The sequence below is a fragment of the Trichomycterus rosablanca genome, chromosome 5, assembly GCF_030014385.1.
Source record: "Trichomycterus rosablanca isolate fTriRos1 chromosome 5, fTriRos1.hap1, whole genome shotgun sequence".
NCBI classification, from domain to species: Eukaryota; Metazoa; Chordata; class Actinopteri; order Siluriformes; family Trichomycteridae; genus Trichomycterus; species Trichomycterus rosablanca.
In genome coordinates this window covers 49,941,998-49,959,669 of record NC_085992.1, presented here as the reverse complement: position 1 = coordinate 49,959,669, position 17,672 = coordinate 49,941,998, and the positions used below count along the sequence as shown (strand labels likewise).

Sequence of the window (17,672 nt, the reverse complement as noted above, 5' to 3'; positions counted from 1 at the left end):
TCTTCGATAGTTTCTCAAACTTCCTGAATAACAAAGTTGCACAATTCACCTTCAATTATATTATTATTACTATTAGGGATGCATCAATACAATTTTTTCCCAACCGAGTACAAGTACGTGTATTTTTGTACTTGCCGATACCGATACCAATACCTATTGGATCAGATATCTGACGAGCTAGAAAACTCGATCCGGTCGCTGAGCGTGTACATTTAGCGGCCGAGAGTCGAGTTTCGATCGCCGAGCGAACGCCGAGTCGCTCCCGAGCCGGCAAATCTAGCGCCGACCGGCCGCCGAGCGAAAATCAGGGCAGAAATCGTGTAGTGTGAACCAGGCATAACGCAGCGACGTGCACTAGGCTCACGGTATCGGATGTTTAGTATCGGAGCCTCGTTTGCGAGTACGAGTTAATGAGCGCGGTGTTGGGCAAACACCCGATACCAGTATCGGTACTCATGCATCTCTAATTACTATTATTATTTTTTTTTTTTAAATAAATATTCATATATATGAAGAGTCTGATCATATGTTAATGATAATGATTCCTCAGAAAAAATATTAGCAATGATTTACCGTGGTAGGAAACACAGCTCTGACTTTCAAATATTGAAACAGATTTAGATTGATAGAGATAATTAATGTTACATGTTGAAATATATCGATCACATCTCTGATATCTTTGTAAATATTGTTCCTGACAGTTTTGTATGAATGAGCACATTTCTTGCATTTTGATCAACATCATAACATTTTTTTTTTTTTTTTTTTACAAGTGATCCCTTCTGTACCATTTTTTTTAGGAAATCATTAACAGTCACATCTTCAGATCATGTCCCGTTTGTACTGATCACTTCCTTTGCAACATCTTAGAACAAATCATGAACTCTGTCTCATGTTTGTACAAATGATCAGTTATGTACGATTTAAAAACAAAAGCTGTGATGTACATGGGAGTGTTTGTGACACGAGTGTGTCTCTCCACGTTCCTCCCAATCATTGTGAAAATATTACGTTTCCTTTCGCTTTTTTGGTGTTTCTCAGTATTATTATTTCAGGGTAAACCCCGCATCTCGCTCCGCATCATAGCGGCGCTCCTCGCTTGTCTGAGCGTTACGCGTACGACATAAAACTCCTCACCCAGACAAGATCAGAGCTCATATAAACATCAAACATTTTTGTTTTTTAAATTTTGTGTTCAGTATATTGTCATTTTTAAATCTACATCAATGCAAGTGTTATTGATTCAAAAAGATCAGCAACACAAATACAATTTTTAGACGGAGCTCTATATAGACACTAGTGTTATTTTAGAACCTGCGGGCGACCAGGTGCCCACGAGCACCGGGTTGGTGACCCCTGGTTTAAATGTTTTTGTGAATAACAGATTAAATTATTTGATTTGTTAATTCATTTTCTTTAATTAAAACCTGTATCTGTAATTATGGGTGTTGAGTTGAGATCGATGAGTAAAAATTGCACTTGTTTCTATTCAGAATTAAATCCATGACGCAATAAAGTGTGCAAAAATTGTCCAGGGGTCTGAATACGTCTAAATACTTTCTGAATCCGGTCTAGGTAATTTTCCAACCCCTTTTTTTAATCAGGGTCACAGTAAAAACAGCCCAAACCTACTAAACCGGCACCTCAGTAAAGCAAAAGAATATTGGAAGGTTCTTAGTGTCCAATAAAGCACATTTAAAATGAGAAATCCATATTCAGACATCCATATACAATAGAACACGACAAGTCGATCCACTTAACAGACTGAATATTTAGTCACAAAACTAATGAGGGGCATTTTGTGCATGTCACCTACACGCAAGTCACGTGACCCCATCGGACACACGAACAGCACGGATTATATTTAAACAGAACACACAACCGGGTATCGATACTGAGGGTTTCGACCTCACACACACATCGAGAGAGCCCATGCAGTGAAGGAAGGAGGCGGTGGTGGACACACATACCATGCTGGCTCATGCACTGAGTGGGGTGAGGGGGGAGTGGCCTAACCATCGTAAGAGTCCAGCAGGGGCATGGAGCCCCGCCGTTCTCCATACATTCCTCTCTGAGTAAGCGTGAGGAGGAGAAGACGTGTTCATAGGGGGTAATGAAGTCATCAGAAACGGGAAGAGGAACGTGAAGAAGGAAAAGAGAGAGAGAGAGAGAGAGAGAGAGAGAGAGAGAGAGAGGGCACAAGGGTTAGTTATTCAGACCATTCACATTTCCCTGTAAGTAGTGATTAGTAAAGAGATTGAGATAAGTAATAAGCATCATTAGTATTACATGCTGTACCAGTGCACCTTTACACAGGTGGAGCAACAGCTAGTGAAATTACCCCCCCCACCACGCCCCTTTGTTTTTATTATCCATTTGATTAACCTCCAAAATTTACCCCAATTTAGACATTTCCAATTTCCCTAATAATAACAATTCCTATGCTGTTGCACAACGCCCACGTTCCCTGCCTCAGACACGACCAACTGTGTCTGTTGATCGTCCAGTCAGGACGATATTAGGCAGGACAAGTTTATTTATATATTTATTTATAAGGATTTAACGACATGTTTTACACACTTTGAATACACTCATGACAGGACAACCTCTACACCTGGGAACCGAACCCGGGACCTTCTTGCTGTGAGGCGACAGTGCTACCCACCGAACCAAAGTGCTTTTTAAATGACAAAATACAGAAGTAACAATAAAAACAAAAGATGATTTATGTATTTATATAGATGTTTAATATAACAATGCTTATATTCATGGCAGGAATTTTTTTTTTTTAAGTCTATCGCCCTGTGGAGGATGTGAAGAGCATAATATGTACCCACGGTTTAGTAATCCGTACCCACGGTTCAGTAATCCGTACCCACGGTTTAGTAATCCGTACCCACGGTTCAGTAATCCGTACCCACGGTTCAGTAATCCGTACCCACGGTTCAGTAATCCGTACCCACGGTTCAGTAATCCGTACCCACGGACTTGTAAAACTGTACCCACGGTTCAGTAATCTGTACCCACGGACTTGTAAAACTGTACCCACGGTTTAGTAATCTGTACCCACGGTTCAGTAATCCGTACCCACGGTTCAGTAATCTGTACCCACGGATTTGTAAAACTGTACCCACGGTTCAGTAATCCGTACCCACGGCTCAGTAATCCGTACCCACGGTTTAGTAATCTGTACCCACGGACTTGTAAAACTGTACCCACGGTTTAGTAATCTGTACCCACGGATTTGTAAAACTGTACCCACGGCTCAGTAATCCGTACCCACGGTTCAGTAATCCGTACCCACGGTTCAGTAATCCGTACCCACGGTTTAGTAATCTGTACCCACGGACTTGTAAAACTGTACCCACGGTTTAGTAATCTGTACCCACGGTTCAGTAATCCGTACCCACGGTTTAGTAATCTGTACCCACGGACTTGTAAAACTGTACCCACGGTTTAGTAATCTGTACCCACGGTTTAGTAATCTGTACCCACGGACTTGTAAAACTGTACCCACGGTTTAGTAATCTGTACCCACGGTTTAGTAATCTGTACCCACGGTTTAGTAATCTGTACCCACGGTTTAGTAAACTGTACCCACGGACTTGTAAAACTGTACCCACGGTTCAGTAATCTGTACCCACGGACTTGTAAAACTGTACCCACGGTTCAGTAATCCGTACCCACGGACTTGTAAAACTGTACCCACGGTTCAGTAATCTGTACCCACGGATTTGTAAAACTGTACCCACGGTTTAGTAATCTGTACCCACGGTTCAGTAATCCGTACCCACGGTTCAGTAATCCGTACCCATGGTTCAGTAATCCGTACCCACGGTTCAGTAATCTGTACCCACGGTTTAGTAATCTGTACCCACGGACTTGTAAATCGCACTCTCAGATTTAAAATTTGACCGCGGTCACGCTGTCTGCACTTTTACTGGTTTACTGCACGTCTAAACCCTGTTTTATGGTAACACAGTTGCGAGGTCTCAAGAAGGTAAATCATCTCTTTACAGCTTAATATACAAAACCTACAGAGTTCTGTTGCATACAAATGTACCAGAAATCCATGGGTACGGATTACTAAACCATGGGTACAGTTTACAAAATCAGTGGGTACGGATTTTGCTCTTTACATATTTTTTTTCGTTAGTGACCCCTAAGGGGCTCCGTACTTATCAGATGATTAAGTATGTTGTTTTTAATGTGTGTTCTTTTAGATCAGTTTATATTAAGAAATTAATGAAAAGGGTATAACATATAAAAATTATAACAATAGATTTAATGAATGAATAACGTCAATCTGCAGGTAACTGACACCTCAGGATCCTAAGCTAGTCTTGTATTTGAGTTATGATGGGGTGGGGATTTAACCCTATTCCCAAAATACTTTAATGAGACCCAATATTCTCGAGGATAATCTGTAAAATCCAAGACCTGCTTCAGAACTTCTAGGTCTCAAACTTACACATCGAGAGTGAAACAGGATGCGACTAGATATTAGGAAAATGCATAAAAAAAGTGCTCCAGAAATGGAGCCTATTCCTTTTTGCCTGGTTAATTGATGAGTCCTAACAGGTTCAACAACAGAAAAGCAGAATTTTATGATGCTTAATATTCCTGCACAGCAAAATGTAAAAGCATGAACCCTACAAATGATCTTTTACCTGAATGTCATTGTCTGCAGGTTCTAGAGTGTTATCGAAAGTGTTCCTCCTTCCTCTCTGGTCCAGTGTAGTGTAGGAGTCTATTTAAATAAAACGACAATAGAATTAGTAAATGCTATCGTCTCACACAAAGTATTTCTAATCCATACGCTCGACCGTCTCTAAGTGGTAAAGGAGGGCGTGTCCGTGTGAGAAAGTCACCTGATCTTAAGTCATTCATCGGAATCATGTTTCTGTCTCTGTCCGGCTTCCCTCCTGGATGTGAATAAAAATTCTGGTTAGTGATGAATGGTAGAGAGGAAACTCGAGACGGTTACACGAAGACACGGCGGGGCGGGGCGGGGCGGGGCAGGACGAGAGGAAGCGTGATTCACCTCGGTCTATGAGCGGCAGGGTGCTGCTGTCCTCGTAGCCGCCGTTACTGCGGGTGTTGTTGGGCGGGTTCAGGTTGACCATGAAGTCCGATTTCTTCCAGCCGTCCTTCTCCAGCGTGCGCCGCAGCTCCTTGAATCCCCAGACGATCTGCAGGACCTGGCCGGCGCCACGCACCTCCCGATCCGAACGGTTACTGCGGAACAGAAGCGGAACCGGTTTGCGCGGCTGATTCGTAGCATTAAGTGCAGTGATGGCTTAGCTGTGGAGGTATCGGACTAGTAATGAGAAGCTGACACTGTTGGTCCCCTGAGCAAGGCCCTTAGCCCTTAAAGTAAGACGCTTTGGATAAGTGTCAGCTATGTGGCGTGAATGTAAGTGTAGCATTCCACATAAAATGACGACAAACCCATTGTATTTGTTGTAGCCTAGTGGTCAAGGTACTGGACTAGTAATCAAAAGGCTGCTGGTTCAAGCCCCACCACTGCCAGGTCGTCACTCTTGGGCCTTCAATTGCTTAGACAGGACACTGTCACTGTACTGTAAGTCACTTCGGATAAAAGCGTCAACTAAATGCTAAATATGCACGTTATTTTATATGTTTAGACATATCCACTTCCTCTAGTGCTGCAGACCTCCACTCCTGACCGAGAGACGTGACTAACATGCACCTCAACCGACACGTGTGCAGTAGCCAAACATTTATCATCATCATCATCATCATCATGTGCACGATGCGGGTACATATGGAGATCCGTATCGTGCATGGAGAGTCACACACCGTCTCCGTACAGCATCTATTTTTTTCACGTATTAAGACCCTTTCACAATTTTACGGTCAACCCATGAACACGCGGAACGAAGATCGATCTTTAAAACACAAAAACTGACCCGTCCTTATTGATGAGCACCAGTCTCTCGATGCCCTGCGAGCTGCGTAAGGTCTTGGCTGCATCCACGCTGGAGCCGACCACTTCGGCCAGAGTGCTGAGCACCGACACCACCGTCTCCTCCGACAGGGCTCGCACGGGCTGGCTCTGCCCACCGCCCGGCAGGTTCAACACCAGATTAGGCACAGCGTGTTTACCTGTACACACACACAAGGGAAGGGGGGGGTGATAACATGTTTTAGAAGCAGTTAAAAAAAAAAAAAAGCCTGCATTTATGATTTTTATCCTGGATGCAGGTGAACTGAAAGCATCCTTGTGCTCATTGCATCTTACTCGACAGGCACCTTAAACTTACATGGACATAAAGAGAACTTACCAAACTCCTTATTTCATACTAAACTAAACTGGAGACAAGGGGTCTGTTCGAAAACCTAGTGAGCTGCCTTGCTGCCTACCTGATCAGCTGCCTCAGTAGAGAGGATTCTAATAAGACATGGACTCATGAGGCCGATTATTTAGACGCTCTACTTACGTCACCGCAGTTTAAGCTTACTAACCTAACACGGCACAGTTAAAGTGTCCCTGACGAGCCCGAATTTACAGATAAACGACACTTGTGCACCTTTATGCACATGAAACATCAATGAGAATTTATTTACATGTGAAAAAAACCCTGTTGGTTGCCCCACATTCGTTTGTGAGAAAAGTCGTGCCGCACTGAATGCTGGCTCGCTCGTTATTCAGTCAGATCACTCAGAATTAAGGTGCCTCGGTAGGAGCATTTTAAGAGAGCTAAGAATTTAGACACGCCCTCTTCTCAGGAGTGTAGGATGATATAAAATGCCTCTATGTAGAGAGATCAGTAGTGCGTCTAAATAATCTGAATTAGAATTAGAATCCTCTCTACTGAGGCAGCTGATCAGGTAGGCAGTAGGCAGCTCACTACGTTTTCAGACAGACCCAGTGTGTGACTCTTTGTACGCGATGCAGATTATCATGTGGGTGATAGGAAAGGTGTCGGAAGGTGTGTAAGATCGGAAGTAAACTGCAGCTCTAGAAAGGCCAAAATATGAGTTGAGTAACTGGATATGACGATCGGGAAAAAAAACTGCGGGAAATGTATTAATAACAATTAAATATTGAACTTAAACCTTTAATGGCCTGTTTCACCATTTGGTTAATGTTACTTTGAGTCTAAATAAGCTGTATTTGTTTGGGTCGTATCTACTGCTTGGTTGACGTGTTAAACTCAAAAATATCGCTAGATGGTTATAACCCTTCATTGCATGATATTTTTTTTTTCCACCGTGGAAAAAATTTCCAATTCAGCTTTTTAAAAAAATGAGATTTTTAATTTGTAGCATATATGCAACATAATGCATTTGCAAAATAATCAATTTTTTATCCCTATTCTAATCGTGTCCAGTTACCCTGATTGCGTCCTCTATACTGATTCGACCCTTTTTGCGGCTGACCGAGGACGCCACTCAACTGACTTGCGCCCCCTCCGGCACGCAATCGGTACAGCCGGCATTTTTCACCCGCACGAGCCGAGTTCATACACCGAGAGACACCGCGCACGGAGGGTCACACCCCCCCTCGATGTTATTCCTCAGCCCTGTGCAGGCGCCGTCAGTCAACCAGCAGGGGCCGCAGTCGTACCAGTTATGAGGACCCATCATCCGACTCTACCCCTAAGCCCGTGAACAACAGCCAAACGTTGTTCATACTGCCGCCCAACCCGGTCGGAAAGGTAGAGCCGAGTTTCAATACGATGTACCACCTACCTGAGCGGCCGCACTAAGGAAATAATATGGGAATAAGATGCTCTTCATTGTGAACAAGAATTTTCATTTGCTCATCTGTTGATGTCCAACTACTTATCACTCTCTAATTCACCTGAATCGCTACTGGTTCCGTCTGGAGCCCACGGATCGTCGTCGTCGTCACCAAATCATCGTCGTCCAAAAAAAGCAGCTATCGCTCCATCTCCCAGGTGAATGAACGAGTTCCCCTTTGTTTTCGGCACGAGGAGCCATCCGTACCGCACGTCGTTGCGAATGTGCGACAAATAAATAGCGTAACCGTAAGGACGTGGCGTACTTCATACATGCAGCGTAAAGTGTACTTGCTAAATTCTCCACTCTATTTCACGGCCTAATTCACTGAACAGCATGGACGCGGCCATTAGAAAGAACGTATTCTCGATTTGTACGCCATCCATGGTACAGATACATGAGAGAGACGTAAAGTGGGTCAGCCAGCGCCTCTGCTACGCTCGCAGCTTCACAATCTCACTAATAGATGTCGGCAGAGCGTCGATTTTTTCATTTGTTGCAAATTCGCTATACGATGCAATGAAGGGTTAAGAAAACAGCTTTTCTAACCTTTATGAACTTGAACCTAGCAGCTGAAAAATCATCCATGAAAGCTGAATCATTCGTGTTTGTTAGAGGCTCATTAAGAAGTACTGCGTGCACCAGTAATAAAAAATATGAATCGTTTGTTGTTGGTATAGCGAGACCATTAAAGGGTTAAGTACACTCTCAGAGCATTTTCATAACTCCCAACAAGCACACACTCACCGAGCAGGTCCCGGTTCCGTGGATCGATAGCCAGGTTCCTCATGGCCCCGGCCATCGCTCTGACCACACGGTCGTTCTCATGAGACAACAGCTCGGTCATCCTGGACAAGCCTTTTTCCTGCCTCAGCACTGCCCTGATATAGCGTCCATACTAAACAGAGGGACAGGAGAAAAAACTGTAAGTATGACCGATATAGCAGAACTGAGCAGCACTGTGTATAATTACAGTGATTCATGGCCGGTATCTGGCAGTCAGCAGCGTGTACTTACGGTCCAGCGGCCTGCGCACAGATTCTGGATGGCTCCTGCCGAAGCTTCCAGAACAGAGGGGTTCTTACTCTCCACGAGCAGTGACGTGTACAGTCGTGCCACGTCTGGCTGGAACAGCAATTCATAACCTATAAGACACAGGACAAAAATATATTAATGATGTAAAAATATAACAATATGCTTTCCAGCAGTGCTGACAGATTTACCCATTCTTATTTCCTGTACATTACACTGCAGGGCAGAACATGCTCGTACGAGCCGAGCCGAGCCGAGCCGAGCCGGATAGTCGTGCCGCGTCATGATTCATGATGATATAATCAACAGATAACATCAAGTACCGTCATGCTTTTACTTACATCACTGTAATAAACTGTGTCATTATTGATAGTTTAACGTCATAAAACCCTTGCTGGATATTTAAAGTGGTCGATCTCTATACTTCCACTGTTACCTTTATTAAAAATACTTAAATAAATGCATATATGTGAAATGCACATATAAGTAAGGCCCTACCTAACTCATAGCCGGTGTAATATGCAATTTACAGTGAAACCCAAAATTTAAGGTTTGTGTTTAGCGATTTAACATCTTTATTCATAAGTTGAATCGAGTGCCTCAAATTTACTGGTTAATATGATAAGATAAGATAAGATAATCCTTTATTAGTCCCACGGTGGGGAAATTCAGTGTTGCAGCAGCGAAGGGATAGCAGGGCACTCGGTAGTAAGGTACAAAAAATAGGCAAATAAGCAGTACAATGTATAACAATAGACATTTTCAATAATAATAATAATAAAAAAGTCAAAAAAACTTGCACATTGTTATGTATGATTTAAAGTGTCATTTCATTTAATTTGCAGTATGAGGCGTCCTTGGTGTAACTGAGCATCTTTAGAGTTTGCTGAGCTTATAAAGAAATAAATAAACTGTAATTAGACCAACTATCGGGAGCAGAAAACTTAAGGCTAAACAGAGAAGATCACGTATGTAGAGAAGCACACTTTTCCAGTGTAATTAGCTATAAAAAACAACCTGATAGCACAAACCCTTATAATAATTTGATGCAGGTTTCTTTACAGTAACCACACTAACCTGATGGCATGATAGTAGTGTGATTGAATATGGCTCATTCTCATGTTAAGCAGTAGCAATGCAGCGGTAGCTCAGCTATTTGAAAACGGCACTAGTAAGTCACAGGTTTAAGACCCACCACTGTCAGGTTGCTAACTGGGCTGCTTACTTACAGTGGCTCAGACAGCAACAACATTTTATATATATAAAAGTGTAGTGAGTCAAATCTGATCCAATCCAGTATCACGTGCCTGGCCTACACTACATGATGATTGAGCTATCACGACAATTCAGGCTGACCTTAATTCATTCCAGATAATTAATCTACAACACACAATGTTCATGATTACAATCCAGTACTGGGGTGGGTCACGGGCCGCGAAATGAGCCGTCTCGTGTAAAATTTCAGTTTTGTGTCGAGGCGCAATACGCGACATGAGGCGTTCTGGCAATCATACGGCCATTAAATTAGTGTAGGAGACGTTTCCGTGGTGTCGTGTGCTGACAGTGTTTACGTATTGAGAGCATTTTGTCCCTTTGGAGATACTATACAGTAGTCCAAGGAAAAGTGTGCCTCTCTACACACGCGATCATCTCTGTGCCGCGATAGCAAACTCTGAAGACGCTCGGTTACACCTTCAGAGCCTGAAGACACGATATATTAAAATGTTGGGTTTGCACATTAGTTCTGGATATTCCAAAGCCATCAGGAACACCTAGGCTTCTGCTGAGAAGAAATGGATATTATATTGTGTATATTATATTGTAAAAGACAGATGCACACTGAAATATTACAGCTTTATCCTCATCTAATGCGCTAGAAAACACCTAAAACCAGGCAAGGTAAAACCACTCTGTGAAAGAATTTTTAAAGTATAAATAAAAGCAAAAAGCATCCTTTAATGACATCACAGGGTTTTCTTTACCTTTGGCGGGCGTGTTCCTTTTTGGAATGTCGATTGTGTCTAAATTTCCATCAACATCATCTTTCTTCCCTGAAAATAAAAGAACAAAAAATAGAATAAATATTTTACCAAACAACAGACGTACAACACAGATCTGAAACCGAAGACGATTAGCCCACAATAGACTACTACACTAAGTAAACCATTACAGACGTGTGTGGTTATGAGGGTTGTGTGTGCGTTTCCCATCATTAACTGATCTTACTGAAGCACCAGTGTCTATAAAAAATATCTAAATAATAAAAGGTGGCATACTTGTTATTTATGGTATAAAAATATATATTTTCACTTAAGATTAGTGCTAAAGCCTAAACCAATATAAGAAAAGGTTAAATACCAAGCAAGCAAAGCTCACAAAAGAAGAGGCTTACCTTTGGAAAACCACTCGTCTGTTACAGTAGCAGATAGAAAGAGTAACCGAGAAAGATAAAAAAAAAAACAGAGAGGACAGACAGGGAGAAGAGATTTCAGATTTCAGTCAGAAAAGCAGAGCAAAAGTGCCCCAGCCACCACAAGCAATGCTAATGCAACAGTCATTTCTGAGAGGGGTATACCCCGCCAGCTAACTCAGATTTACCTGACCTACAGGTGTTATAGAATAGAACAGAACACCTTTATCTGTCATTTATTCTTTCCTCGCATATCCCAGCTTGTTTGGAAGCTGTGGTCAGAGCGCAGCTCACACACCGAGTGTATTAAACACTAAAACATACATGCAAGAATAAAGCCTGGGTTCACTTTACTACGTCTTCGTGGTACAGATTAAGCCCGACTATGAATGCTGAGTTAAACCAGCTGTACCGTTAAGCTAGCTCCGTGGTATAGCCCTCAGTTCTCATGCAGTCAATTAAAAATACATAATAAACACAAAAGCAAATATTTATATTCAAATTCCTAACGTGTTCACTGCTGCAAAAGCAAACGGAGACGGTTTCAGTCCGAGAAGAGCACACGGACCTTTGCCCTTGCGAGCGCTGAAGCAACCTCCCTTCTGATTGGCTGGGACGGAGCCCTGATTCACGGGCGCCGTGTCCAGGTAGCGTTCGCATCCGGGGATTTCCTGGTGAACCTGATAGGACAGATTCCTCAAAAGACAAACGCTGTTCTCAACCAGCTACAGAGGAAAAGGACAAACAAAGGTGGTGTAACGAATGTGTCATTAAATAAACAGACATACTGAAAACATATGAATGATACTCTATGGATCTATCTGATATGACCTTGTTGTCTACATCTTTACAGTCGATCTGCGACTGGACGATGTACATGATGGAATCCACCAGGCCGGTGCATTCTCGCAGTTTCCTCCTGGCTTCCCTCCGCTCCGAGCTCACATTCCTGTGGAGAGAGCGGCGTGTTAAAGCCGGTAGCACCGGTCTGACGTTCTGGATGAGCTTCCTGTAGTCGAGTATGAATGTAACGGCTCCATATCAAACCAAGCAGACAATCGCTGGGCAGGACCGAGACACAGGGCAGGAAAAAGCACTACAGCACATTTTCATCGTACGCGTTTCACAATAGGCAGCATTCGGTTTTCTTGGCTAGACGGCCCTTCTGTGTGGAGTTTGCATGTTCTCCCTGTGTCCGTGAGGGTTCCCCTCTCACAAGTCTTAAGACGTGACGTCAGGTTAACTGGAGCTGATAAAAAAATACTGTGGCGTCGATGAGGAGGAAGGAAACATTCCTGCTCTTTAAACAGTAGGAGGCAGCACTCTATACTCAATTGCTTCTGAGCAAGTACACACCAGTGGTGTATAAAGTACCGGAAGGCCATACTTGAGTAAAAGTACAAGTATCTTACCAGAAATTTACTTTGATAGAAGTAAGTCACCTTTTAGAATATTACTTGAGTAAAAGTCTAAAAGTATCTGATGTTTAATGTACTTAAGTATTAAAAGTAAAAGTAAATGCTGTTAGTATAAATTGAAGCGCTCATTTTAAATATAAAGATTGTTCTTTTAAGCCTGTAAACCACCTTAACAATTAACCTGTTTTCCTCCTTTCATCTGAACATGATTTGTGCCAATTCATGATCATAATCAACTGTTGACATCACCTGTTTGAAATCATGACATTATTTAGTTGTTTTTTAAACTGATTACGAGCCCTAAAATGTTCCTGTTCCAACGTTTTTAGAATGTGAGTCGATGTAAATGTAAGAAACACTGCATCTATTTTATTTGCATTTTCTATACGGTCCCATTTTTTTTATTTGGGTAGTATATTTCAATAACAAAAAAATAATTTTGGCATAATTAATTTAAAGCAAAACTCAAGTGTGGCACTTTAATCCCTTTAATGATCTGTTCAACCATTCATTTAAATCAAAATATTTGAGTAAAATAAGCTGTATTTAAATGATCTTTTTTGGGCTGTATCTACTCACTGAATGGCGTGTGTTAAACCAAAAAAATATTCGGTATTCTTACTTTAAGAAAACACCATTTCTAACTTGAAGCCAACAGCTGAAAAATCATGAATAATAAGTTGGATAAGTTGATTTTTTTGTTGAGATCATTAAAGGGTTAAAGACGTGCTGCATGTTCCTCAGCACCATGAATCTCTCCTCTGCCGGTCTAATACAGAAGTTATCTGAGGAAATATTTGTCCGTAGGTGAGTTTTTAAAAATAATGGACGTGTCTTCATGAGTTTTGCTGTCAATGAATTCCAAACAAATTTAGTGAAACGTTTTATTTGTGGTTCGAATGTAATCGGTGACAATGGTAGGTAGATATCTGAACAATGTTAATGCTAATAATATTAAAAAACCGCTGATGCTGCAGCTTTACTTTGTTAATCATTGTTAACTTACATCAGTGTGTTGGACGGGGAGCTTCTGAAATCTCCATATTTGCGTGTGTTTGGGTGAACGACGCACTTTTAGAAAACTCCGATAGCGTTAAGAGAACGTTTGCACATGCGCATTAACGTGTTTAACTCACAAGCGCAGATTCACCAAACCAGCGTGCAGTCCGTCACACATCTCACATCATTTAACTTCATTCTGTAGTAACGAGTAACGAATTTACATACAGCGAATGTACCGGAGTAAAAGTACACCATTTCTTTAGAAAATGTAGTGGAGTAAAAGTGAAAGTTGCCGAAAATTTTTATACTCCAGTAAAGTACAAGTACTTCAAAAAACTACTTAAGTACTGTAACGAAGTATTATTACTTCCTTACTATACACCACTGGTACACACAGACACCCACTGTGTCATAACACGCCAACAGCACAGTAGGGTCACTAAACATAACAGTGACCTGAACTGAACGGTAACTATTCACATTTCCATAAACATGGACATAAACATAACATAGTACCACAGGGACAGTGGTAGCCTAGTGATGGAGCTTTGGGCTATCAATCGGAAGATTGTCGGTTCAAATCCAGGCTCTGAGCAAGACCCTTAACTCTGTTAACCCTGTCTGCTCCTGTAAGTCAAACGCTATCTTAACCCACTTTTAATCTTTAAAATGCTTCGATTGTGGCCACACGTCGTACTCCCAGGACCGAAACGCCCCCCCCCTCTGCTTATCTTAACAGCAAACCGTCCGGTTGCCACATAAGTACTAAAAAGAGTAACAGTGTGTGTGTGCGTGTGTGTGTGTGTGTGTGTGTGTGTGTGTGTGTGTGTGTGTGTGTGTGTGTGTGAGTGTGAGACCTGTGATGGATTGGTGACCTGTCTGGGACGTTTCCCACCTTTCACCCAACAAAGTCAGACCCATTACGACATTATGACCAGAATAAAGCACTGGCTAAACAAACAATGAATAAATAAATGAATTAAAGAATGTTTTGCAATAAACATAATTGACTTATTTTACATTAAATGAGTTTTGCTGATGCTTTGCTACAACCACTATAACAGTTCACTTAAGTAAGTTTAGTCATTCCTTTTGTAAACACCTACCAAAAATAATGAGAACGGGTAAATTTGCTATAATAAACAACAATAATAATAAATAAGACAACAAATTATTTAAGTCACTAGGTCTACAAAGTTAATCAATGGTCTTTAATGGTCAGGACCCCCACAGAGCAGGTATTATTTAGGTGGTGGATCATTCTCGGCACTGCAGTGCGTTAGTGTGTGTCGTGCTGGTACCTCACCGTCACTTCTGGACTGAGAATCGTCCACCAACCAAAAATATCCAGCAACAAGCGCCCCGTGGGCAGCGACCCGTGCCCACTGATGAAGGTCTAGAAGACGAGCGACTCAAACAGCAGCGATAGATGAGCGATCGTCTCTGACTTTACATCTACAAGGTGGACCGACTAGGTAGGAGTGTCTGATAGAGTGGACAGTGAGTGGACACGGTGTTTAAAAGCTCCAGCAGCGCTGCTGTGTCTGATCCACTCATACCAGCACAACACACACTAACAGTGCTGAGAATGATCCACCACCTAAATAATACCTGCTCTGTGGGGGTCCTGACCATTGAAGAACAGCATGCAGGGTAACAGATGGACCACAGTCAGTAATTGTAGAACTACAAAGTGCTTCTATATGGTAAGTGGAGCTGATAAAATGGACAGTGATCGGTGTATATTATTATCAGGCAGCAGTGTCATTATAGAAATGCAATCATGCCATATCAAGACACATCACTAGTGAATATTTATCAGAAGCTAGACATTATGGAAAAGCTTAAGAGATAATTAGGAGTAAAAAAGGAAGTTATGCCTTTTAGCCACCGCCCTATTTTGACCCACACACACACTCGGAGTGGGAAGAGACATGAAACCTTAGCTGTGCTTAGACGTAAGCAGTCGGGAACCATTTCCCACAGTGATTTTTTACTGGAAAATAGAAGCAAAGCATCGTCTCAAAGACGAGCACTCAAGAGAAATAAGTGGATTTAAAGATCACATTTCGCTCATACAGAGGGCTTCTGACATGCAGAAATACCATTAAGCCTCTTGCACAATGCAAAAAGAATTTCCCCTTTCAACTTCCTCTCTTTCTCGCCGGCAGGAACGCGGCTTCCCCTCACGCGTGTGCGCACACGCTTCTCGACTTGGTCCCTCGGATGTTCCTCGACCAACAAACCTCTACACCACGAATACAAAACGCCACTAACGCTACACAATACAGTTCCCCCCAGATCCGAGTACCTCAGGCAGCCGGCGGTGTTGGTCAGAGCCGTCTCCCACTCCAGGTGCCGGGGCTTGCAGGACTCGTCCGCCCCGACGTTCCCTCTGTCCCAGCCAGAGTGCGCCACCAAGACCTCGTCGGACAGGGCGTGCAGGGCGTGGTCCACGATCTCCATCTTCACCGAGTCGTGAGATGACAGGTTCCACAGAGTGCCTGGCGGAGGAAGCAGAAACAGCCATCGGCACTATTATGGAACGGTCCAACCTGCACGTGTACCTGTAATTAAAGCGGATCCTGTATATGGGGGTCGCCAAAACTAATCTGACACAACCCTCCTATTTCTATCCTGCACTGAGAGCGCAGCCAAGTATTTCAAGCACATCAGCCAATGATATCCATGACAGGCCGATTGAATGCCTGGATCCCCAGACCTCAGCAGAAGGGGGTTAGTGTTCTTTACCGCTCACCATCAAACCATCAAACCCAGTCTGAAATCATCCACATGTATCTAAATATAGCTGTATTTTTCCCCTCACTGTGTGGTTTTACACTCTTAAAGTCACGTTATGCAGCTCGGGGTGCTGAGACACGATGAGAATCGGCTTCTCCTGCATGTTCGTACGGCCCGAGTTACTTTGGCCACCTCCTGTGCAACAGTTCGTCTCATTGGAGGGCAGCGGAAAACTGGGTCAAAGTTCGATCCATACTTAAAATTAAATGTAAGCACTTTTTTGGCCCGCTCAGGTGGCGCAGCGGTAAAGTACACTAGCTCACCAGAGTTGGGGGTTTCGAATACATCGTATCGAATCTCAGCTCCGCCTTTCCGACTGGGCGGCTGCATGAACAACGATTGGCTGTTGTTCAGGCTTAGGGGTAAAAAAAGTCGGATCATAGGTCCTCATAACCTGCTGGCTGACTAGGGTTGGGCGGTATGACGGTATTGCGGTACACCGCGGTATTTAAAAACGGTGACGGTATTTTAAAAATGTGAAGCGCCAAATTTCTGCTTCAGGTCCACCTTGAAAACGGAGACTTTAAGACCTGCGCGCATCCACAGTAAGGAAGGGGCGGGAGTTGTAGGTGGTTGGAGCTCATTGATTGGTTGTGGGGGGGCTCACTTTTTGAGGCGATAACACAAAAGCTAGGGAGCGCCCTACATAGGGTGTGTTCAAACACCTAGTGAGCTGCCTTGCTGTCTTACTGCCTACATAATCAGCTGCCTCAGTAGAGAGGATTCTAATAAGTCAATGACTTATTATAAGGCGGGTTATTCGAACGCGCTACTTAGACAGCGATTCCATCGGGTTTTGCTTGCTAAGCTAACAGTTAGTATCTTGCCATTCAAAACCATGGTATGGGGTGGCACAGCGCGCTAGCATGTCAATATAACATCTCCCTTCGTGTACCGAATACGGTTACATTCACTGACAAGCCCGAACTTGCAAAAAAACACACTTGTACAAGTTTATACAATATAATATTATCTCTGTGTATGTGTGTGTGTGTGTGTGTCGCGCTCACTCTTCGCGATACTCGGATTTCGGATTTGAATTCCGACAATAAACAGCTTTTATTATGACCGATTAATTCCCCGTACCGATGTGAAGCAGAATTGGTGCATTCCAGGCGATAAGAACGACGCAAAAATGAAAAGAACATATAAAACATATATATAACGGTTCCCAGAAATGCGACTCGGTTCAATAGAATCGGATCGCTCGCGAACGACCCTCCCCCCCGGTAATACCG

At 42.9% G+C, this 17,672-nt stretch overlaps 1 protein-coding gene across 8 annotated transcripts in view; it reads right to left on the bottom strand.

Moving 5' to 3' along the window:
• The window catches only part of ctnnd1 (catenin (cadherin-associated protein), delta 1), a 57,364-nt gene that overhangs the window by 2,662 nt on the left and 37,030 nt on the right, over positions 1–17,672 (bottom strand). For 5 of the 8 annotated variants that reach the window (XM_062996272.1, XM_062996275.1, XM_062996276.1 and 2 more), the window contains 12 exons: positions 15,944–16,136; positions 12,044–12,161; positions 11,781–11,937; positions 11,195–11,212; positions 10,785–10,853; positions 8,788–8,915; positions 8,518–8,668; positions 5,934–6,129; positions 5,045–5,238; positions 4,872–4,925; positions 4,671–4,750; positions 1,971–2,071 (listed from right to left, as the gene is read on the bottom strand). In XM_062996272.1, coding sequence (XP_062852342.1) covers positions 2,012–2,071; positions 4,671–4,750; positions 4,872–4,925; positions 5,045–5,238; positions 5,934–6,129; positions 8,518–8,668; positions 8,788–8,915; positions 10,785–10,853; positions 11,195–11,212; positions 11,781–11,937; positions 12,044–12,161; positions 15,944–16,136 — 1,418 coding nt within the window. In that variant the 3' untranslated portion in view covers positions 1,971–2,011. The remainder of the gene's footprint in view (positions 1–1,970; positions 2,072–4,670; positions 4,751–4,871; positions 4,926–5,044; positions 5,239–5,933; positions 6,130–8,517; positions 8,669–8,787; positions 8,916–10,784; positions 10,854–11,194; positions 11,213–11,780; positions 11,938–12,043; positions 12,162–15,943; positions 16,137–17,672) is intronic. The other 3 variants (XM_062996280.1, XM_062996274.1, XM_062996273.1) reach the window with 3 other exon arrangements.